The sequence below is a fragment of the Heptranchias perlo genome, chromosome 10 (genome assembly GCF_035084215.1).
Source record: "Heptranchias perlo isolate sHepPer1 chromosome 10, sHepPer1.hap1, whole genome shotgun sequence".
NCBI lineage: Eukaryota > Metazoa > Chordata > Chondrichthyes > Hexanchiformes > Hexanchidae > Heptranchias > Heptranchias perlo.
Genome location: NC_090334.1, coordinates 58,319,529 through 58,343,114, shown reverse-complemented (window position 1 = coordinate 58,343,114; position 23,586 = coordinate 58,319,529). Strand labels below are relative to the sequence as shown.

The window sequence follows — 23,586 nt, the reverse complement described above, 5'->3', positions numbered from 1 at the left end:
CAGAGCATACAACTACACACACTAACACATTAACATTTAACCATTTACAATTATGTCATTCCCTCAAGTCAGAATACAAATAGGTTTTTACCTTACCGTTTATTTACAAAGATTCGGAGACCCATTTTTAAAAAAAATAATAAACCAAACTGGATTTAGAGGATAGCATTAAGTGTAAGGCAGTTAGAAAAAAAAAATCCAGTTCCTTAAATATTGAGATAAAAGTTTTAAGGCAAGCTATGAAATCAATAATGACTATAGCCAAGCCTATGTCCCTTTTCAATTTACAATTAACTTGCATTTGTAAACTTTCCTAATAATCCAGTGTGCATTGTCACTATATAAATTGAAGTGATATTTTAGGCCATTCATACAAAGTTCAAATCTTTCAATTTTAAAAAGCTGCAATTACTGCAAATCCCTCAGTCATCTCACAAATGTGGGATTGAAAACTGATCAGATGTGTTATTATTTTCATAAACTTGATAATTAAGTGAATGGATCAAATTTGGATATGATAAAATAGAAGGACTGAAACAATTAAGAGCTAAACTATCCCAAGTTATCACCCTCAGTTCTAGTGATCCAAAAACAGAACATATGTAACCACACATTAGTGGAATAATCAGTCAAAAAACACCAAAATTATTTCTTTATAGCTTGCTTGCATGCAAGCCTCCCATTGGTGCAGAGCACGGAAGCAATACTAGTCCAAGACACGGGATCATTAACATTGCATCCAATTAAATCCTTTACCACCAACCAACTTTTCAGCAAAAAGTCTTTCAAAGAGGAGGAAGCATAGCACATGGAAAACATGCAAAGATTGACTATAACTTCATAATAAGAGTACCAATCTACTGGTGTAATATGCAAGTTGTGGTATCCAAAAATATGCCTTTTATGCATTCCATATACCTCTGTTCAAAAAGGAAAATAAACTTCCTCTTGGCATTAAAAGATCAGCAGGAGATGGGGCAATCCAGATCACACAATGATTAAAATAAGTTTTCATTCTAGAAAGATCATTTTTAGGTTATGAGCAATATATCTCTCTTTATTTTTAAGTATCATGTATGAACTGATTGCACCACTCACAATTAAGTTTAATGAGCATTTCCCAAAAATTGAAGACAAGATTTGATTATGGTAGTGCACAATATTTCCTTTCAGTAAATGTTCATTTTTGCACTTGTAATCAACTTATCAGGTACTGAAACTTTTAGGTGTACCAGAACTGGATAATTCAGAAGAATATGATGCTAAAAAAAAACTATTTTCATTGTGAAAAAAATTGAAAGCCATATTTATACATTGGAGAATCAAGAGTCCTGCAAAAGACAGTTGCTTTGCCCACATCAATGCCTGTGGAGTTTATTCGTCCACCTAGTAAACAAATAGGTCAGAAATCTATCCTACTGGCTAAATGATAAGGTTCCAAGTTAGTTCTTTAAAGAAGTTTATAGCATCTAACATATTTGACAAGTCAGACACCAGAATTTCAGAATTATTTTTCCACAGCTCAAAATGGCTCAAGTCAAATTGTTACTGAACTAGTGGAAATATGCAATAAGCAAAAAAACATGTAAACTGACAAACACTCCCAACTATATTCGACTATAGAGAAAGGAGCCAAAATTTAAAAAAATTAAATTACAACTGGATCTGCACAGTTTTTCATTACTATTGTGTAAAACCTATGCTCTGCATATGCTTTATACCAAACAGAAAATGAATAGATTTTTTTTTAAAGTGAATGTTTTGTTTTAAAAAAAAGTAGTCTTGTTAGTTTTGGCCAGTTATATTTGAAATTGTAACAATTTTCTCAGATGCCATCACTGACAGTAATTATTGCTATGGCATCAGCTACTGCCATCAAGGTAACACTTGTGCTCCTAAACCAGCAGGATGTGCAGGTTGCCGAGCCTCTGGGACAATGCTAGTTTAGGTGGACTTTGCTAGTTTATTTACTGTAGCTTCAGTGTACATTAAATCATGCTGTCATTTGTGGAACAAAATGCACATCATTTTGTTCTACTTACTTGTACTTAGAAGTATGGAATTTTATATCTACACAAGGAACAGCACAAAAGTTAAATTTTACTGTACACACTTTACTGACAGATGCTATATTTTCAGAGCACAACAGCAGTTCCATAAATCAACCCATCCTTCCATTTACACAAGTATAAATTACACCTAATAAAAAAAGCCATATAAAAATGTTATTGCACCATTTTATTCAAAATACCATCAAACATTTGTAGCCTTCACTATCAAGGTCTAGAAACTTCCAGAGTTAGGATAGAAACTAACTAGCACGATGATTCAGCCTGACCTGAAACACTAATGTGTGTGCACAGACATTTGTTCATGCAGTCTTAGAACCACAGAACCATATACTTTTACAATCAAAACTAAGATGTACAGCTTACCAACTATGTGTACAAACATTGTGTCAGCACTTTGCTGATCTGGTCAAAACATACTAACTGTTTGTAGCCGTAATCAAGCAGGTAGTAAATTCAAACTTCTGCCACAATTACATAAATCCTTACTTTTTTTGCACATTAAAAGTACAGGAAAAGCTGCAGTATTTTATAGGGAGATAATATTTGTAATGTTTTAAAATAGTGCAGTTTGTTTTCACAAGATTTAGCTAATTGATTAAAAAAAACACTATATTGAGGTGCATCTCTAAATCATTAGTTTGGTTGTTTATATGCTTCGGGAGAACACATCACTTTTTGAGGTGGTTTTCTGTGGCACTATTGTCAACTCTACAAATGTGCTTCCTCTGCTAAATCATACAAGACTTCTTCCAAATCTCAGTTAATGTTAATTTTAATACATTCTTCAATTTATGCCTGTATAATCAACATAACAGCCAAAAAACAAAAAATATTTTTCCTGTACGATACTGCAGCTTTGAGATGAGAATGGAAAGTGACACATTGGTGTTACAAAAGGTAACTTAGCAGTTAACATAAAAGTTCGGCAACCAAAGTTAGTTAACAAAAACAGGTCCACGTACACATCGGGGATGGGGGGGGGGGGGGGGGGGGGAAATAATCACACATAATGAGAAGCAGATGATGATGAACAGCTGAACTATTAACCCACCTTTACAATGTTAATCACTGCAATTGGAGTTTATTCAGCAAGGTCAGGGTTTAAAAAGGTGCTGTAAATTCATTATATAAACTATTCCTTCATTCCAGGTTTGATTGCTCAGAGGCACATACGAGTCCTACTAATGAAACCGTGGGAGTAAAAATAAAAATATTCAAAATAATTCATGAGACGACATATTACAACATAAACTTATGTAACATCTGTGTCCTGAATCCTAGGATAGCACCAGTTACTAAATCGAATCACTCTCCCTCAACAGCAGCTGTAGAATATTACAAAGGATCACATCAACAAATCCAACACCTGCTCTTTAGAGCTGAATAACGTGGCAACAGTTACAAATACTGAAATTTCAGTATCGATTAAAATAAATCACTTGAGCCCATATTCACAATGTCCTTTAAGTAACTACCCAAATCATAACAGTGTTCCTATGTTATGTTCTGTGAATATAGGCTTGTAACTATGCAAGTTCAGAACTTCCTAATCTCATTATCAAGCTATGAAAAGTACAAATTGCAACTGTTGAAAAGTGATGCATTTTTAGTTGTTACAATCATATATAACCCAATTAAGATCCCTTTTTAGATGTACATTTCTGTCTAGTCCCTTTGAATATCAGATCTAATATTAAACGTTATCAGGTGATCTGATCGTGGTTCAGATGAAAATTGTCAAAGGAACAATCGTATGCAAATGTTTATAGCATGTTAAATTACTATCAACTTATCATTCCAGCCCTACCAATTACAGAACCCACATTACACAATACAAGCAAGCACACAATCGGAAGTTGTATTCAAAAAAGGTTGAGTTACAGATATGAAAAGGCAGCCCTTAAGTATAAATGTTCTTACTGTGAAGCACTGGTGTTAAATATAACATGATTAATGCAATGAACACACATGGCACAAAAACAGACATGGACTCCAAGTTGCATACATAAAATGGGTTGATTATTGGTTTTGAATTTGTGTGATCCTTTACGATTAAAACGAGGAAGGGTGGAGGTAACAGCTCTTTAAAATGGAGGGGAATGTTCATAAGGTGGAAAAGCTAGAGCTTTTGTTAGCCCTGGCTGTTTCAGGCATCAGTTTTTCTTCCCCATAAGTGTACAATCATACAATATAACCAATTCAATTAAAAACATCAACAAAAACTTTCTGCACAGTAAAAACCAACAGTAGCAGCCAAGGTTCAAAGTAAAACCCAACAGATTGTGCAGCTCCTCAGTCCCAGCATGATTGATCATCTTGCCATGCAGGGTTTATTACCACAGTATGTCCTTCATAATCAATCCAACTGTCAAAATGCAGTCAACCCAAAGTTGCAGCGACATGACAACATACCAGCATAGTCTGACCAGGTATCTAAGATTGGGTCATACCTCTGCACCATGTTCAGGTATGATGACCCTGAGTGACCTCCCACCACATAGAGGTAGTTATCCACAATGGCTGCACCAACTCCTGTCATGGGGAAAGAAAAAGACATTTGATCAAAACAAACTCCATAAAATCAGGTGGACAAAAACAAATATTGTCCAGTTGAAATATCTGAACTCTTCACTATCACAGCTGTAATAATCTCCTCTTAACAAAATTGATGATTTAATAAGCTAAGTTAAGAAAGACTTCAAAAAGACACTAATTTTTTTTTCCCCACAGATTGCTACATCATATGACACTACCTGGGACTATCTAAATTACTCATTTACCTGTTCTAGGATCATTCATCGGCCTGCACAAAGTCCACTGATTTTGATGGGGTTCATATCTCTCAACACTTTGCAAGTGTGACACACCATTGTGTCCACCAACAACAAAGATGAATCCAAGCATTGAACCAACGCCAAAGTTAATTCTTTTATCAGCCATTGAAGCCACCATCTCCCAGGAATCTTTGCTTGGATCATAACGCTCCACACTATTTTTAAACAAACAAAAGTAAAAAGTAGAGGTAGATTAGATTCCATTCCACTTGAACCAGCAATTGTAAGAATCATGGACAAGTGAAAAAGCTCATGTTAGAAAACAAGTAGACTATACATGTAGCTCTCCACAAGACCAATTTCAACACAGTTTGATAACCACTAAACTACCAATTTCAGAGACTTGGAACAAAAAACACAGGATGGAGAGTGGGAACAGAAATGACACAATCACTGTAAAACTTTGATTCCGCTGCCAATTTTTTCCCACTTATTTGCTGTTTTCCTGAGGTAGTGACTCATGCTGGGGTGGTTCCATAGGTGCCAGTGGCTCTCTAGTATCTCCATGCGTGAGCCCAGTTAGCAAGTGTTGATAAGTCTATTCCACTCGAGGATGTCATTGGTTAGCAATCAAGAGTGGGAACCTGAGCACATTCTTCCCCTCTCCCTAACCCAGGGAACACCAAGGTTAATTATAGTGCCCCAACACATCTTGACTGAGGCCAGAGATCAAATCATGATTTTCTTGATGTGTAGTTCAGTACTACAACACAAGGTACATATACACACCAGGCCATCAAGGGAAGGCCCAGAATTTATAACTATTTTCATGAACTAAAAGATTAATATGTTTTTATACATGAAACATGATAGTCATGTAGTTATATTGGCATAATATATACATTATTAGCTTACAGAACTTCCTTCCATAACTTAATCCTATCTTTACAAAGTTTGAAGGACAGAGGTACATCACGACTGGTCTAAATAAGGAAGTGTTTACAGTAAAACACTAAGTTTTCATTCCTCCATAAATAGATCAAATCAAATATACCTTTTATCACAGTATCTTCATTTATTAACATTCAAGTTTATTAAAAAAAGGAAAAAAAAAGAAAACAAAGGCTGAATCTCGAGCCTGCCCAGATACAATAACTCCCTGGCTCTTCTCACTGTATAACCATTTTTCATGATGTTTAAAACATATACACAATTATGCATGGACAAAATTGAAAAAGTATTTTAAAAGTACTATTACCAGGAAAAACAAAATTTTTTCGAAGGAACGTGCCACGCAAAAAAAAGGGATACATGAGTTTAAAGGGAAAATTCTGAAAGGTGTCAGGACTGTCATAAATAAAAACTGAGTTTCAGGTTTATACCGCACATTATAAATTTTATATTTTTGGGGGGATTTTTCTGCTCAAAGTGAGTGATATCAGTGCTGGGAAAACAACTACTTTCCCAGTTTCAGCTTCAAGGACTCCCAGATGCACATTACAACTGTATCATCTCAACAACATCCATTAATCTTCATTTCAGAAGTGTTTCATGAATTTTCCTTTTTCACATAAACCACATTTAAATTGACAGTGAGATTGTCAATTTTGTGCCAAATTGTGGGCACTCAGGCTGATTGCTCTGGGACCTGGGTTTGAATGCAACGAACAATTTTGCATTAATAAAAAAAAATTCAGAAATTTAATGTTTTGTATAGCAAAAATCTAAAAGCCAGAGATTGAATAAATAGGAATTATGCTCTTGTATGATATCCAGTAATTCACAATAAGCAACCATACCTGCAATTTTTGGTAGAAACATCAGGTTAAAAAAAAAATCACCATAGAAAGAAATGACCTTCCAGCCTGTTATCCACAATTCAAATTGGGATCTAATTGGTTCTTTGTAAGATAATGTTCAACTGCAGAAATATTTCTGTACATAAAATTCTGTGTGTAATATTTCAAAATGTGACATGATTGTGTTATTAAAAAGGCAGGCAAATTTGGTTTGGCCAAGAAATTGGGGACTACCCAAACTGCTGTCCTCTTGGGCCAATACAGTAATCTTTTCTCCAAAGTTTGACATCTGGAAATTGTTTCAATTAGTTATTTCATCATTCTTTGAAAAAAAATCCAGAACTTGTATTTTTTATGATTAAAAAGGTCACATCAAAGTAAACTTTTATTAGGATGTAAAATACAGTAGATCAATTACTGATATCCTGGAAATTTTCCCAAGCGGTTAAACTACTTGTACTTGGCACAAGTGCTCCCAAGTACCACTCTTGTGGTCTTAATTCAAATGTTCATTGCTAAGTTTGACCACACAGGCCCACCCGATGGTTTAATGGGTAAAGATATGACCTGGTGAAGGATAAAATACAAAACCCAAACAGCAAAAACTATTCCTGGTACATGTGGAGTTGGCAGATCTCAGCCAGGGAAGCAATTGAGGAGTCACATCTCTGGGCTAAGGAAGGGGGAAAATAACACACAGGTGTTCACTAGTTAATAATTGCTGCTGAATAGGATTGAATGAGGTGTGGAGAGGGCATTCTGCAGACCAAGTGAAGATGGGCTTGGTTTGCCACATCAAGTTGAATATCACACAGACATTTGTGGTAAACAATCACGTCTGAAGAATCACCAATTGGGCTGTGTGCGGAGGTGCTAAAGGGCTAATGGCATTGATGATACTATACCTTAGCAAGAGTCAGCACCTTCAGCACAGAAAAGAAAATAAGAGATTTTGGTTTAATGAATTACAATAAATATTTTTGAAATTTCTGACCATTTGCTCTCAGCAAATACAAATTACTTTAAAAAGTAAACTAGGATAATCTATGACTATATTTTTGAATGTTTAAAGTTGTATTTTATGCAACAAAAATAATTGTACTGCTTTACCTGTTCATGTGAGCAGGGCCATATCCTCCTATAGCATACATCATTCCATCTAAAACTGCAGCTGCAAAACAACTTCGACTTTTCACCATAGGTGCAACTGGCTGCCACTTTTTGACTTTAGGAATGTATTTTTCCACAGACTGCAAGTAATTTTCCCCATCATAACCACCTAATGCATACAGCTCGCCTGCTAATACTGCCACTCCAAGGGTGCTTCGACATTCATTCATTCTTTCCACAGATGTCCATTTGTTTGTCTCCGGATTCCAACGTTCCACCAAATTCTCATGCTTCCGATAATTGATGCCTTGCTGAATGTGGGTTGCAATACCTCCTACCACATAAAGTTTCTGATCGAGAACAGCAACTCCACATTCATAGCGTGAACTACTGAGTGGTGCCAGACCTGTCCAGGAATCTGTCTGAGGGAAGTACATCTCCACACTGCAGAAGGGATGGGGAAGGGAAAATTATACAAATTAAGTTAGTTCATTTCAAAAAGGATTCCAGTTTACAACAACATTTATATTGCGGCTTTAATTTAGGAAAAGGTCCCAAAGCACTTCACAGGAGTGTAATAAGAGAAAAATTGATACCGAGCCAAAAGGAGGCGATATTAGGACAGGTGACTAAAAGCTTGGTCAAAGAACCAAGTTTCAAGAAGAGAGAGAGAATGAATGAGAGCGGAAGGGGGCGAGAGCACCTTCTAGCCAGTCACATCAAGCCTCAGCGCTTCATCAAGTGTACGATAGACAACTGTGGAGTGGTGGACAAACCTATGTGGAATAGCTTTAAATGCACCGAACAACTTAATATTCTAAACAGACAAGTCTAATGCTGTGTATTAGTCAACAAATACTTAATCCAGATGGTCATGTGACAGGCTTTGGCAAAGAGAGGTTCCTGCATGAGTGGCAGCCCCTCCAGGGTACTGAAGACCACATTAATACAAGCTGCAGCTCTCCCTGCCTGTAACTACTTCTTCGCTTTTGTACTCCAAGCCCCCATTATAAAACCTCAGATCCCATATGCTTTTTTAAAAAAAAATGATCACGTTGTTCTCGCGCTGAGTGTGTATGTAATCTCACCCAGTCTCTCTCCTTTTCTAAACCTTTTGAAGTTTCATTATTTGGTGTATACTTCCTCTTTTTCTTTCTCTGAAAATGTATCACCTCATTAAATTTAATTCCACAGCTATTTGCATGATCTACTAACCTATGTCCTCCCAAAGATAATTATGGTTCTTTTCACAGTTAACTGTGCTCGAATTTTTGATTATTGTTCCTTTATGCCAATTCCACATCTGTATATATGGAGCATTGGTCCCAATCCTGACCCCTGATTACATCTCTCTAGTATAAAAAGCATCTATTAACCATTACTCTCTACTTTATATCCTTTAGCCAAATTCCTATCAATGTTACCACATCCCCTTTAATAATATCAGCAAGCCTCCTATGCTGCACCTTACCAAGTGCCTTTTGAATATCCATATACATATTGCAGTTTGTTTTTGAATACATTCCATTATTTCCTCAAAGAACTCTAAAGGATGGAGTAGGCCATTCAGCCCCTTGAGCCTATTCTGCCATTCAATCAGATCATGTCTGATCTGTACTTCAACCCCATTTACCCGCCTTTGACCCATATCCCTGGATACTCTTTTGTCAGACACGAGCGAGATTTGTTGCAGATTATATAGAAGGCAGAAATGAGAGTGGTTAGAAGAGCTAGAGATGAAGTAAGAGAGTAAATTGGGATTTTGTAGATGAAGAAAAGATCTAGGAGATATGCTGAATTATTGGGCCAACCAAGAATGTGGGTAGATTGATTTGAGAATTGTTCAAGGGCCAGCCTCATTAGTTGAAGAGAAGTGGAGCCATAGGTGATGGCGAACACTGAATAATGATTTCAGCAGAGAAGCAATTAAGAATTGATGCATTAAAAAGGAAATCTTGTGGAGGCTGAAGTACTAAATGAGTACTTTGCGTCTGTCTTCATTAGCGAAGAGGATGCTGTCAATGTTACAGTAAAGAAGGGAGTAGCGATATTGGATAGGATAAAAATAGATAGAGGAGGTACTTAAATGGTCGGCAACACTCAAAGTGGAAAAGTCACCTAGTCCGGATGGGATGAATCCTAGGTTATGGAGGGAAGTAAGGGTGGAAATCGTAGAGGCTGTGGCTACAATCTACCAATGCTCCTTAGATGTGGGGACGGTGCCAGAGGACTGGAGGATTGCAAACGTTACACTCCTGTTCAAAGGGGAGGGGGATAAACCCAGCAATTACAGGCCAGTCAGCCTAACTTCGTCAGTAGGGAAACTGTTAGAGACAATAATCCAGGACAAAATTAATTGGCACTTGGAAAAATATGGGCTACCAAATGAAAGGCAAATAGTGTTTGACTAACTTGATGGAGTTCTTTGATGAAGTAACGGAGAGGGTTGATGAGGGTAGTGCCATTGATATTGTGTATATGGACTTTCAAAAGGCATTTGATAAAGTACCACATAATAGACTTGTTAGCAAAATTAGAGCTCATGGGATTAAAAAGGGACAGTAGCAGCATGGATACGAAATTGGTTAAGGGACAGAAAGCAGAGAGTAGAGGTGAACAATTGTTTTTCAGACTGGAGGAAGTATACAGTGGTGTTCCCAGGGGTTAGTATTAGGACCACTGCTCTTTTTGATACATATTAATGACCTGGACTTGGTTATACAAGACATAATTTCAAAGTTTGCAGATGACACAAAAGTCAGAAGTGTAGTAAACAATAAGGAGGATAGTAACAGACTTCAGGAGGACAGAGGCAGACTGGTGAAATGGGCAGATACATGGCAGATGAAATTTAATGAACAAAAGCGTGAAGTGATACATTTTGATGGGAAGAATGAGGAAAGGCAATATAAACTAAATAGCACAATTTTAAATGGAGTGCAGGGACAGACAGACCTGGGGATGTACAAATACAAATCACTGAAGGAGGCAGAACAAGTTGAGAAGACCGTTAAAAAAAGCATACAGGATCCTTGGCTATATTAATAGAGGCAGAGAGTACAAAAGCAAGAATGTATTACCAAACCTTTATAAAACAATGGTTAGGCCTCAGCAGGAGTAGTGTGTTCAATTCTGGACACCACACTTTAGGGAGAATGTCAAGTCCTTATAGAGGGTGCAGAAGAGATTTACTAGAATGGTACCAAGGATGAGGGACTTCAGTTATGTGGATACACTAGAGAAGCTGGGATTGTTCTCCTTAGAGCAGAGAAGGTTAAGAGGAGATTTGATAGAGAGATGATCAAAATAATGAAGTTTTGATAGAGTAAATAAGAAATAGTTTCCAGTGGCAGAAGGGTCAGTAACCAGAGGACACAGATTTAAGGTGATTGGCAAAAGAACCAGAGGCATCAGAAGGGAGGTGGTGTAGCCTTATTTGTCAGAAATAATCTGCCTGCTGTAGCTAGAGATGGTAGCAAGTCAGCAGTAGCTGAGTGTGTTTGGATTCAATTAGTCCAAGCCAATGGCCCCAAGTTTATGTTTAGCACCTGTTATAGACCTCCAGGACAAGCATCCCTAGCTGATGTAGAACTCTGTTCACAAACTGCTAAAGCATCTAGCCTGGGCCCAATTTCCATTATGGGAGACTTCAATTTTCCTTGTATTAAATGGTCTGATGGTGAACCATCTAGTTAGTGGGGAGAGTCGCCGAGACTTTAGTAGACACCATAAATGATTGTTTCCTTACACAGCATGTTGGTGAGGCAACTAAGGATAAACAAATTCTCGATCTGGTTTTTAGCAGTGACCCTAGTGCTGTATCAAACCTCCATGTGGGGGAACACCTGGCCAGCTCAGATCATTAGGTTTAATCTTACTGGCCAATCCAAGGCTGCAGCCAATCTAACGTTGGTCCCAGATTTTAAGAGGGTTAACTTTACAAAAATGGCTGAAGAACTGGCAAAAGATGACTGTCTATCTAGCAGGGTTGCCCAATCAAGTACTGAAACAAATGGGTTCTATTTAAATCCATTCTCAAACAGAATTAAGCCAGATATGTCCCAATGGTTAAAAGAAGGGTACATGGTAAACCAAAACCATTATGGTTAACAAGAAATGTACAGAGGCAAATTCAAACGTAACAGATGCCATTCTACAATCTTAAGGCAATTAGCTCACAGGAGAACAGGAAAATGTATCGCATGCAATTAAGGAAGACAAAGACAGCCATAAAATTATCCAAGAGATCTCTGGAAAAGGTGAAGATGCGTAATTGTGGCAGTAATAGCAAAAGCTTTTTTTAGCTATGTCCATAGTCAGAAGACCATAAAAAGGACCATGAAGGGCCACTAAAGGCTACTGTAGGGTAGATTCAAACTGATTCTCAGGTTATGGCAGAGTTGCTAGATGACTTTCACATTGGTCTATACCCTTGTATACGATGCTTATGTTTCAGATGAAGGGTGCTCAGTATTGAATAGCATTATTAAAATAGATAGTAATGTCTTCTTGGATAGGTTAGGAAAGCTCAAAATTGATAGGGCTCTAGATCCAAATAATATCCATCCAAGAGTGATTAAAAAGAGATGAGATAGGTGTTTTGTGAGCCCATATCTTTAATAGTTCAATAGAGTCAGGGATAGTTCCCTTAGACTGGAAGCTAGTTCCTATTTTCAAAAAAAGGGCACAAATCAGAAACAGGGAATTACAGGCCTATCAGACTGACATCTATGGGAAGATGCTAGAAGGGATTGTAAGCGATGCCCTCTATAATCCCTGGGAAAGGGAAGGGGTCATTAGAAATGCACAACATGGCTTCTGAAAAAAATAGCTCATGCCTAACAAATTTGACAGAGTTTTTTTTGAGGACTCACCAGGGAAGTGGATGAGGGTAATCTGGTAGACATTGTCTACCTGGACTTGATAAGGTACCTCAGGATAAAATCTTGTGGTATCAATAGAAATTTGACAAGCTGGATTAGGAATTGGCTTCAATCCCACAGCCAAAAAGTTGTAGTAAACAGAAGTGGTTCAGCTTGGAGACATGTTACTAGTGGTGTCCCCCAGGGATCGGTCCTCGGCCACTACTCTTCACAGTCTTTATTACTGGACAGTGGTGTTGGGAGTATGGTAAGTAAGTTTGAAGAGGACACCAAAATCTGTGTAAGGGTTAACACAGCAGAGGAGTGCAATCAAATCCAAAAAGATTTAAATGTGCTAGGGGAGTGGGCCACACATTGGCAAATGGCGTTTCGTTTAGATAAATGTAGTGTTATGCATGTTGGTAGGGCCAACACAGAATACACGTATCATTTGCAGGGGACATTACTGAAAGAGGTTGAGCGACAAAAAGATCTTGGTCTTATGGTGCACAGGTCACTAAAGGTTCATGACCAATGCAGAGAAACTGCAGCTAAAGCTAATAAGGTATTGGGTTGTATTAATAGAACCATTCAGTATGAATAAAAGGACACCATTTTGACACTATACAGGTCGCTGGTCAGACTAGAGTACTGTGCCCAGTTTTGGTCCTCCCACATGGTGGGTGATATGGCAGCTTTGGAAAAGGTCCAGAGCAGAGCTACAAGAATGATTCCGAGCTTAAAGAACTTCAGCTACTCAGATAGGCTCAAGGATCTTGGGTTATTTACTTTAGAGCAGTGTAGGCTTAAAGGTAACCTGGTAGAGGTCTATATAATAATTAAAGGGCTGGATAGTGTACCTATTGATAGATTATTCCAGTTTAACAGGGTGGGGATGACCAGGGGACATGAGCTTAAACTATGGAAGAGTAAGAATAGACTGGATGTTAGGCGGTTGTTCTTTTCCCAGAGAATTGAGTGCCTCTGGAATACATTGCCAGCTGGTATGGTGGGTGCTGACTCTCTGCATGCCTTCAAAAAAAGGGAGCTGAACTGGTTCCTGACTGGGGCAGAGATCACATCATGTAAGTGTCTTTATCGATAACACTTGGTCCATATGATCTCCTGGACTGGTTTCGATTGGCTGAGAGGTTCAGAGAGAAATTTTAGTGTATTTTTTTTTCCCGTATAGGGTCGGGGTTTTTTCTGTTTATTGCCTCTCCCAGTAGATTACATGGCTACAGGGGTGGGTGTGAGGTTGGGGGAGGGAAGAAGTGTTTAGCCATTATGACCTGGCCATCATGGTGTGGGGCAGGCTTGATAGACCAGCTGGTCTTTACCTGCCCTTCAATTTTGTATGCTCATGATGAAAAACATTTTTACGCAGCTAGTTGTTGTGACCTGGAATGCACTGCCTGAAAAGGTGGCGGAAGCAGATTCAATAGTAACTTTCAAAAGAGAAAATTGGATAAATGCTTGAAGGGAAAAAATTTATAGGACTATGGTGAAGAGCAGGGGAGTGGGATTAATTGGATAGCTCTACCAAAAAGCCAGCACAGGCACGATGGGCCGAATGGCCTCCTCCTTCTGTGTTGTATCATTCTATGATTTATATGATTCTAAAAAGTGATAGAAAACATATGCCCTATTAACAAAGCGAAACAGTTTGCTTGTATGAACTTATGACTATAATTACAAGTTCAGCAATCTGAAAATATAAATGCAGCTGCCCCTCAAAACAATGCAATCGTTTATAGTGCTATTTCGGATGCAATGCTACTTTTACTTGGCTCCCAAATTTTCAGCTTTAAAATGGTTGCCAAAGGTTTTTTTCTATGGTTGAATAGCTTAAAAGGAATAAACAGCCTTTTTATGTTGCCTGCTATTGATCAACTTCAATGAATGAATCTGCTACATTTGATCATTAATATGTATTAAACAGAGCATTTTGCATTTAGTTAAACCTGCTGTTCTGAGAAGCAATTGTTATTATTGGTTAGTAGTATTGGACCCTGTTTTTTTATTTACAAGAACTTCTGAAGAGTCCAATCTTGGCTAGCCAATTTTGTGTGAGAGACTGCACATTGTAAAAGCAGTACCTATTGATTATCTCATGGTACACAAGCTGATAATTATACTTAATGCTCTCTATCACCTTATCAGCCATTTTCTAACGACCACAGATGATAGATACAAATGAGGAACTCCACTCAGCCCCCTTGTCATAAATCCAGAAGCACAACTGTTTCCAGGTCCTATTTTGAAATAGGCCTGTGGAATTGTGGTACTTGGCAGGTCTAACCCCATGCCCACCCCCCCAAAAGGGATTCATGCAAATATCTCCCTTTAAAAAGAGTGCTGCTAGTAAAATTCAAAAAGAGGGTTTGGCCTACCCAAACTGATTTTTAAAATAAAGATAACTAAAATTAAAACATTAAATCATTGCCAACCACCTCCTTTCAAGGCTTTCCCCATGACTCACATTTCTGATGCAAGATATCAGTCCCATTGCTCTTTTCTAAACCACCTTTCATTATCTCCCTTGTGACAAGATTGGGCACTCAATTGTAGTTTGACCAAAGCACTACTCAGCTTGAGCAAGACTTTCTCCAATTTATGCCTAATGTTTTGGTTGTATAGTTCAATGTTCTATTTTAAATTACAAAAGAAATATAGAACATTTGATCTGGTCTTCCAACAAATAATAAAGCCCAATTTTCAAAACTTTGTAGTTGCTTTTCTGAAATCATAAAAAATTATAGGTGAACAAGCAGTCTGTAGCTTCCTCTCCCAGAATATTGCCAGTTTTTAAAAATAACCTCAAAACAGCTGTCGTTCTTTATGCATCCAAAGGCTTTTTAAAGTTACATTCATTACACATTTAGAATCTGGAGACAATAAAAACCCCTACATTTTGGAGATGGACACAGTAATAGTTCTAACCATGTCCATTTGCCAAAGATACCCTAGGATCAAAGACTGATTACTTAGCAAGACTGGTTAATAAGATAAATCAGCCTTTATTGAGATAATAAAATGAGTATTTAAGGATTTGTAACAGGTGTGACTGTCTGCTTAACAGAATAAGAGTTGGAGAATTTCATTTAAAACAATGAGGCAGGGTGTAGAAGAGGTAGTCCAGCAAGTAAAGTACAATTTTCCAGAAATCTGCTGCATGCACAAGCTTACATAGTGCTGATGCCTTACTCTGTCAGATTTGAGAGAAGAATGCACTGACATGAATTTTAACACTTGAAAGGTGATACTGCTGCTGACAGCAGCACATTTTCTCCATAAATCAGGCAGGCTAGAACATTCATGAGTAAGTGAATCTAATAATGCTCAGCCTCACTAGAAGAAATGTATGCTCATGGTTATACCATCCATTTATAATGTGTGAGATTCCAAATAGAAAACAAAGTTCTTTCTGATTAGAGTGGAAAACGCAGAACTCTGTCTCAGTTCACAGATACATTTAAATAGAAGCATCTTACAATTTTTCTGGTCAGCTGGGTGTTCAACACATAAAAATCCATCACCACCCTTAGGATACAAGTGTGGTGCAAGTGCAGCATGATTTCCATTTTGCACCAATACTACTCTTGCAGTGTAAACCTGGAGTCAGACCTCACTCTGAAGCAAATCAGTGAGACTCCTCCAAAGATTGTAGTCTTGCAGTCCATGGAGTGTAAATTCAATGCTGTGTCAAACATGGTTTACAAAACCCTCAGGGGACACTTTTCAAACCTACCCTACCTCGATTTTAAATGTTGAGAGAGTAGAGATTCTCCCCTCCAAACAAGTTTATATTTTCTAAATGTTGGGGAAAAATCTTTGAGTAGGTCAACCTTTCAAGGACCAATAAAATGATCTGGGCTGTCTGGTCGGTCATCTTTTTATTTCACAGGTACTTCTCACTTGTGTTGAGCATAGGAAAAGTAATGAGATATATTTATAGTAGATTCAGAGAGTTACCAAATATAGCACAAAAGACCAACATTAGAGCCAAAGCATATATACTTATGGCAAAGATAACAAAATGAAGGGATGGCAAACAGGGAGTGTGCGCTTTCTGTACAGGCATTCTTGTACAGCTTCGTCTAAATGTATAGTTGCATTATAAGGCAATATACCCTATTGCATTCAGCCAATGGCACAGGAGATACAGACACTGCACACAATGTGGAATTTTTCCATTACATACCACTATGATCCATCACCATAAGTGCACATCCCACTAAAATACTACAGGCAGATAAAAGGAGGGGGATGCTGATTTTTTCTTTTTCACACTTTTGTTATTTCCTCAATATTGGTATGAAAATAAGTGATGTTTGTTAATTTGGGTTATACCATGCTTGAACGACTTACCTGTCTAATGTAGCAAACAATCCAGTTTTTCCACCAACAGCACAAAGTACTTTGGGAGCACAACGTGGCCGTGTCAATAACTCAGTCTGATGGGAAAATCTATGCTCTGGCATAAAATGATACTTAAGTGCTTCATTTAGAAGGTGCTTGCAGGTATGATCATCACGAATTAGCTGATTTGCTTCATATAATCTCGTCAGAAACTTTACACTTAGCAATGGCAATCGGACACAGTGCAATAGCTGTGCCAGATATTTTTGTCTTTCTTGCACATCATATTTAATCCATGACTCCAATGCATAAAAAACCGACTCCTCAGTCACAACATTCAGACAGTCATTTGAAATTATTTCATCTAGCTCCGTGTGGTTCAGCTCAAAAAACTCCTCAGTCTGACAGACCTCTTCAAAATTCTGACAAATGTACTTGTTGGCAGCAAGGTACAAGTCATGACAACCATAAGTTTCAGCAAACCGGGAAATGCCAATGCAGTTGCCAGGATCAAGCTGGCTTTCAAGGAATGTACAACATTCCTTCAGTACTAGTTTGATTTGAAGCAAATTTGCAGCTGGTAGTAGAGATTCTACTGTATCTTGTGAAATGAATATAGTTCCTGTATATGCATATTCTACAATAGCCTGCAAAGCAGTCTCATCAATACACTGAAATTCAACCTCAGAGTTTTCATTCTCCGACAGGTTCCCAGTAAACATGGCTTTGAAGTACGGGCTGATGCTGGCCAGCACCACCTTGTGGGCATGGATCTTGACATCACCAACCCTGAGGATGATGTCGCAGAGCTCACGATGCTGCCGAAGAAGATTCAATCCCTGCAGTAACTGCTCAGAATGTGGATGAGTCAGATTGGCAAGCATGTAGGATTGAGGGGACTGGTCCATCTGAGTGAGAGAATAAAAGATAATCAGAACAAAATATCCAACTGTAACTAGGAAACCTTTATCCATTACAATATTTGAATTTGGTAAAAAAAAATTCACCATAAACAAATTCAAGAAAATATACCTCAAGTTCTTGTTTAAATAAAAACTTTTTTTAAATAGACTATAACTACAACCCTACTCAAAGCAAAACAAATTAAATTAGAATATTTAGCTCTTGAAACAATAGTAGTGATCCAAGGTACATCAGTGGTTACTAAAAATCTTGATGCCAGTAACAACCAGATAATTTAAAACCACTAATATATTAATTTCAGATGTACTTACTAAGGGCTTACTCTCTGGCAAGTATTTCTTTACATGTGGAGAAGTCAAAGGCAATCTAGAATATTTTAACAAAAACAGATCAACAATTCAAATGACAGCAGCAATAATATAAAGATCCATTAATATTGTTTTTAAAAATGCATGCTGCTCTTTAATCCTGGTTTAAAAATGGACATTATATGCGACAATCTCCGTAATAATCCAGTCACCACTAGAAAAAAAGAGTTCTACAATTCTGTAACTGTTACAGTACATAACATGTATTTGTTCATATTTAGTTAGAAAAAAGATTTCAATACTGTGGAGGCACCTTCCATAGGTTCGGAAATAAATATCTAAAAGAAATGATTGTAATTTAAGTCCAGTCATATAATATGATGTTTAATTAACCAGATACCAAACTTTGAGCAATCATGAAACAACTACTTTTAAATGCTGTAACCAGTCAACCTTTCCTATTGAAAAAGTACAATATTATTTTACCCAGTCAGATTTCAGAGGGTTAGCATTAAAATTATCCTGTGGTGTAACCCAGTGGTCAGTGCTTGATCTATTTTTGTACTCTGTAAATAGACTTGGACTTGGGATTTGGGCATAGGGAGCATAGATTGAAATTTTGCTTATGACACAAAAGTATAGGGGCTGGCAGAGTGAAGAGAAATGCAAATGATTTCAAGAGAACATATACAATTTAATGAAATGGGCAGACACGTGGCAGGTGCAATTTAGTGTGGAGAAGTGAGAGGTAATGCATTTTGGAAGGAAAACAAGAAATGGGGGTAGAAACGCAATCAAAAGCACTGAATGATGTGCATGAACAGAGATCAAATACATAATTCAATGAAAGTGCAAATGCAAACAGGTATTATAATAATAATAGCATTTTGAGCTTTATATAGGGCATAGAGTACAAAAGTAAAGAAGTAATGATAAATTTGTACAAAATAGTAGTTAGGCTACAGTAAGACTATTGTGTGCAGTTTAGGGCATCTCATTGTAGCCATAAAACATGTAAAGCGTAAATCCACCAAGATCTTACCAGGGATAAATAACTATAGTTAACAAGACAGACTTGAGAGACTGGGGACATTTCCATTGTAGCAGAGAAGGCAGAGAGGAGATTTAATAGAGGTTCCTAAAATTATAAAAGGGTTTTAAAATTGTGAATAAGGAAAAACTAATTCCTCTGGATCAGTGACGAGGGGTCGTCAATTTAAAATGGTCACTGAGAGGGTTGGAGAAATTTCTTTATGCAAAGTGTTAAGAGTACAGAATGCTTTGCCAGAGGGAGTAGTTGAGACAGAGAATCACATCCTTTAAGAGAAGAGTAAATAATATTTGAAGTAGAGGGACATACAGAGTTATGGAGAGAGAACAGGGCCATGGATTGCTTGAGCAAAAAGCATGCACAGATATGAGGGTCCAAGTGGCCTCCTTCTGTTTTGTGAACTTCTGTGTTTCTAACTTGGACAGTCAAGTGGTGCAACATAGGGTGAGCTATTTCACTGTAATCCTTACACATAGCAAATTCCCAAATGTAGCAGAGCTTTGTGGTGGAAGGAGGGAAAGAGGAAAACCCCATGTTAACCTTTGTTCATCACATCACCAGTATATCTTCCCATCATATGCATTCTTCTGGAGCTAGGGTACGTCCTCGCCAGGATCTTCACCTGCATTATTTGCAAAGTAGCAAATTTACAAATTATGATTTTTCTGCCACAATGCCAATCAGCCCCTCAATTCATGACCCTCTAACTGCTTTTCATATTTTGATGAGTAACATCTCATGTATGAAAAACCTACATTTCTGACACAGACTTCAGTACAGTAAACAGTTTTTCCACAAGATCATTCAAATGTGAAGGGATTTGAAATTTCCAGTATGTTTTCTGTCAAGGTACTCAAAACCAAGAGGTTTAAATTACTAGAAATGCTGTGATTTACAAGCCAACAGTGCATCATTTTGTCAGTTTCAGAACTAGAAGCAGTGGCCAAAGGCACTCCATGGCTGTGATCACAATGCATTATCCCCCTTTGTCCTCCACAACCTCTCCATGGCATTTGACATGGTTGACCATAAAATTCTTCTCTATCAAAGTCTCCTCTGTTGTCCAGCTCTATGAGACTGCATGTGTTTGGTTCCAGTCCTATAGGCCCCAACACAACCAGCACATTTCCAGCAATGGCTTCTCTGCCCACCCAAGCAGAGTGCCCCAAGGACCTATCCTTGGTCCCCTCATCTTCAGGCTAAATAGATTTTTAAAACCATGTTGGTTATTTACTGTCAAAAACTTCTGCTTTGATCAAATTTAACAAATGCTGAATACCTTAGTGAATTCAAGAAAGCATAGAAACAGCTAATCGTAAAAATGTAGACTTTTTTTCCAATAAGGGTACAAGCAATGCTTGCATTTATTTGAGAACTTTGAACAGTGATATTCATGAAATAACTGGCCAGTTCCCCAGTGAACTGGTTCCCAGCAGGTCTCCTTGGCACCAGTCAATTCAACTCTTGTGCCCTTACTTTAACAAGAGGCTAATTTCAGGTCTTGAGCTACTGAGCACTAACACAAGTGGAATCATTTGCAAGGGAAGCAAGCGGTACAGTGGAAGGTTAATTCAGGTTGTACATACAATCTCAATAATGTTTCCCTCTACTAATGGCACCCAAAATAATGAAGTTAAAGCAGGAACCTGAAACAGGGCAGTAAAAGAACATACACACAGCTTTTTACCTTCATAAGGTCAAAGCAAACTGAACCCACACGCTCTGAAAGCCTTTCACAAACAGTGAGAAACATCCAAATTTCAAAGAAACTCACTACACTGACAAATATCCCCTTCCAGTTGAACTCAATCATGTTATATAATTGCTATCCACCATCAACTATATATGTATATGTATGTATGTGTACGTGTGCGCAGGGCCGTCTTCTTAAACCGGTGCAGAATGCTCCAAATAGAAAGTTCTTCCATTCTTCAATGCCTAACATCTCTCACTGCAATAAGCACAGTGTGATCGAAGAGTGAGGCATAAAATTGCAGATGTGGCATAGATAAATATCTATCTGTTCAGTGATATTCTCATTAAATAATTGGTCAGTTCCCTTGTCAACTAATTATCCACATTCAATGGACTGCAAAGCAACAAACAGTAAAATGTAGAAGGGCAGATAGAAAATAAGGAAAGTAGGCAGACCCTTAAGTATCCAGCTCAACTTTCCTAAATAAACACTATAAGCTTCCTATTAAATCTGGCCACGTAGAAACAAAGACAGAACATATTATAGCAGGAAGAGGCCATTTGGCCCTTCTGCCTGCTCTGAATTGAGGCCTGTCTCAGGAGGCTGTTTTTACAGAGTCCCATTTTCTTGCTTTCACCCCAAACTAATTCAATTTTCCTGCTTTTAATTCAATTTTCCTGCTTTTTCCCCCTGTACTGTTTTCTTCTTGAGTAAATATCCTTCTGAAAGCTGTAATCAATTTAGCATAGATTGCTATCGGTGGTTGACATTATAATGACACAGTATAGATGTCCAAGGCATCCGATTTGGGCAACCTGACAATTGTTCCCTCCCTTAAAAGTCTTTGATGTGGAGATGCCGGTGATGGACTGGGGTTGACAATTGTAAACAATTTTACAACACCAAGTTATAGTCCAACAATTTTATTTGAAATCTACAAGCTTTCGGAGGCTTCCTCCTTCCTCAGGTACCTGAGGAAGGAGGAAGCCTCCGAAAGCTTGTAGATTTCAAATAAAAATTGTTGGACTATAACTTGGTGTTGTAAAATTGTTTACAATTAAAAGTCTTTGGTATTTTTGTGCTTACAGAAATGAAGTCCTGGTCAATGGAATGTGTCATTTCCTGTACAACATTATGCACAACTTCTCCAAGGTCAGGGACAACACTTCCACTGGCAAAGTAAAGCTCCGCTTTTCTACACATTTCTATTATCTTCAAAATTACATTTATGACACAGATGACTTTTACAATGTTAGAGTGCTGTCACTAGGCTTAGAGTGCTAGTAGCAATAAACTATAGAACAAAACAAACTTAAGTCAATATGATTAATGCTGAACATCAAACTTTTATATAATACATTATCTTAAATTGCACCACCTATATTTCATTTTAGTGTTGAACAGCTCAAAATACTTTCCCAATGCACAATTCAAGTTTGAAAGGGAAAAATACTAAAGTTGTGCATACTGACTGTTTTTCCGCAGTTCAAGTGGATGTCATATCGTACCTTAGACACCCAACATTATATTTCACTGATACTGCTTTTGAAATAAGACTGATGCTTTACAAACAAAATCAGAGAGCCATTAGAAAAGATTGGTGATCTTTGTGTGGTGAACAGAGATTTGGGAGACATCTACTTTTGAACAGATCTACTACAACCATTGTAGCACAGTTCAGATATTGCAATCTACAGTTTAGAATGCCTCAAGTAAAATGCATTTGATAAGTATAAAAAGTCGAATGCTTTTGTATTACAATATTTAGCTTTAGTCAGGCAACCAATTTAGCATTTTTTAAAAAGGGAATTGCAGTATTGAACATTCAAGATATTCAAGTAGATAAACTGGGGTTATAGTTGATGATTACCAATTTCATCGGACTTGTCCTTCTAAACACTGCTGGCTGCTGATTACAACATGTTAAGCAGATTATACCACTTTAACCCCTATTGTCACCGTCTTTTCAACGTTGTTGTTGTCATAGCTCTGGAGAAGTTTTTCTGCAGTTACGAATTAAACTATCAGCACAGTGGGATTTAGGCCATGAATTTACATTAAAACAATCCAGTTAATACTTCTTTGCGTTAGACAAGGATTTGAGGAATTATCTTATGAAACAAGAATAATATTTGAACAATCATTTTGAAAGAAAAATGACTTCAAAACTTAAAACAACAAAGTTCGTACTTTTAAAAAATATGTATAATTCGCTTTGTGGTGTTGGTGTCATTCAAAACATTGAATTTGTAATTTAAACAAACAGTAAATAAGAGACATTTCATGTATACACACACTTAATTTTACAATCATGCCTTTTAACTTTTAATAACTTAACCTACCAATTCACTGGAGTTATTCATTAGCTAAGGAGCCTGGGCCTGTTACGGGCAAATCTATTGCTACGACATCTTTAGTAGCAACTATATTTAAACTAAATGGAAATATATCTGATGTAAAATGTAACATCTAAGCAAACTCACCTGATATAATTACGATGATAACCAGCCAAGCAGAAGATGAACTAACAAATCCCCCAAAACCTATCAAACACAAATACAAAACAGGTGGGGTGTGCGTAATTTCCGGCTAAGATGATCATATTGACAAAAAAAATCACGAATAACA

At 37.5% G+C, this 23,586-nt stretch overlaps 1 protein-coding gene across 3 annotated transcripts; it reads right to left on the bottom strand.

The window, feature by feature from the left end:
* Positions 1-2,093: 2,093 nt before the first annotated feature.
* On the bottom strand, positions 2,094-23,516 carry LOC137326600 (kelch-like protein 28). 3 transcript variants are annotated; one of them, XM_067991865.1, is made up of 6 exons: positions 23,442-23,516; positions 18,215-18,269; positions 16,989-17,887; positions 7,756-8,199; positions 4,853-5,061; positions 2,094-4,604 (listed from the first exon to the last, which is right to left on the bottom strand). In XM_067991865.1, the coding sequence occupies exons 3-6, from the start codon at positions 17,885-17,887 to the stop codon at positions 4,441-4,443; spliced, it is 1,716 nt and encodes a 571-aa protein (XP_067847966.1). In that variant the 5' UTR covers positions 18,215-18,269; positions 23,442-23,516; the 3' UTR covers positions 2,094-4,440. The 3 variants fall into 3 exon arrangements, with proteins under 3 accessions (XP_067847966.1, XP_067847965.1, XP_067847967.1); XM_067991864.1 differs by lacking the exon at positions 18,215-18,269; XM_067991866.1 differs by lacking the exon at positions 23,442-23,516 and having other exon boundaries at positions 18,215-18,274.
* Between the last annotated feature and the right edge of the window lie 70 nt (positions 23,517-23,586).

Excerpts from the sequence above, each read along its gene's own strand:
- LOC137326600 (XM_067991865.1), bottom strand. The coding sequence starts at position 17,887 with ATGGACCAGTCCCCTCAATCCTACATGCTTGCCAATCTGACTCATCCA. Across the intron at positions 8,200-16,988 it reads TTGTTTGCTACATTAGACAG|TGTGGAGATGTACTTCCCTC; the intron begins GTAAGTCGTTCA and ends TCCCTTCTGCAG. Across the intron at positions 4,605-4,852 it reads GATGAATGATCCTAGAACAG|GAGTTGGTGCAGCCATTGTG; the intron begins GTAAATGAGTAA and ends TCCCCATGACAG.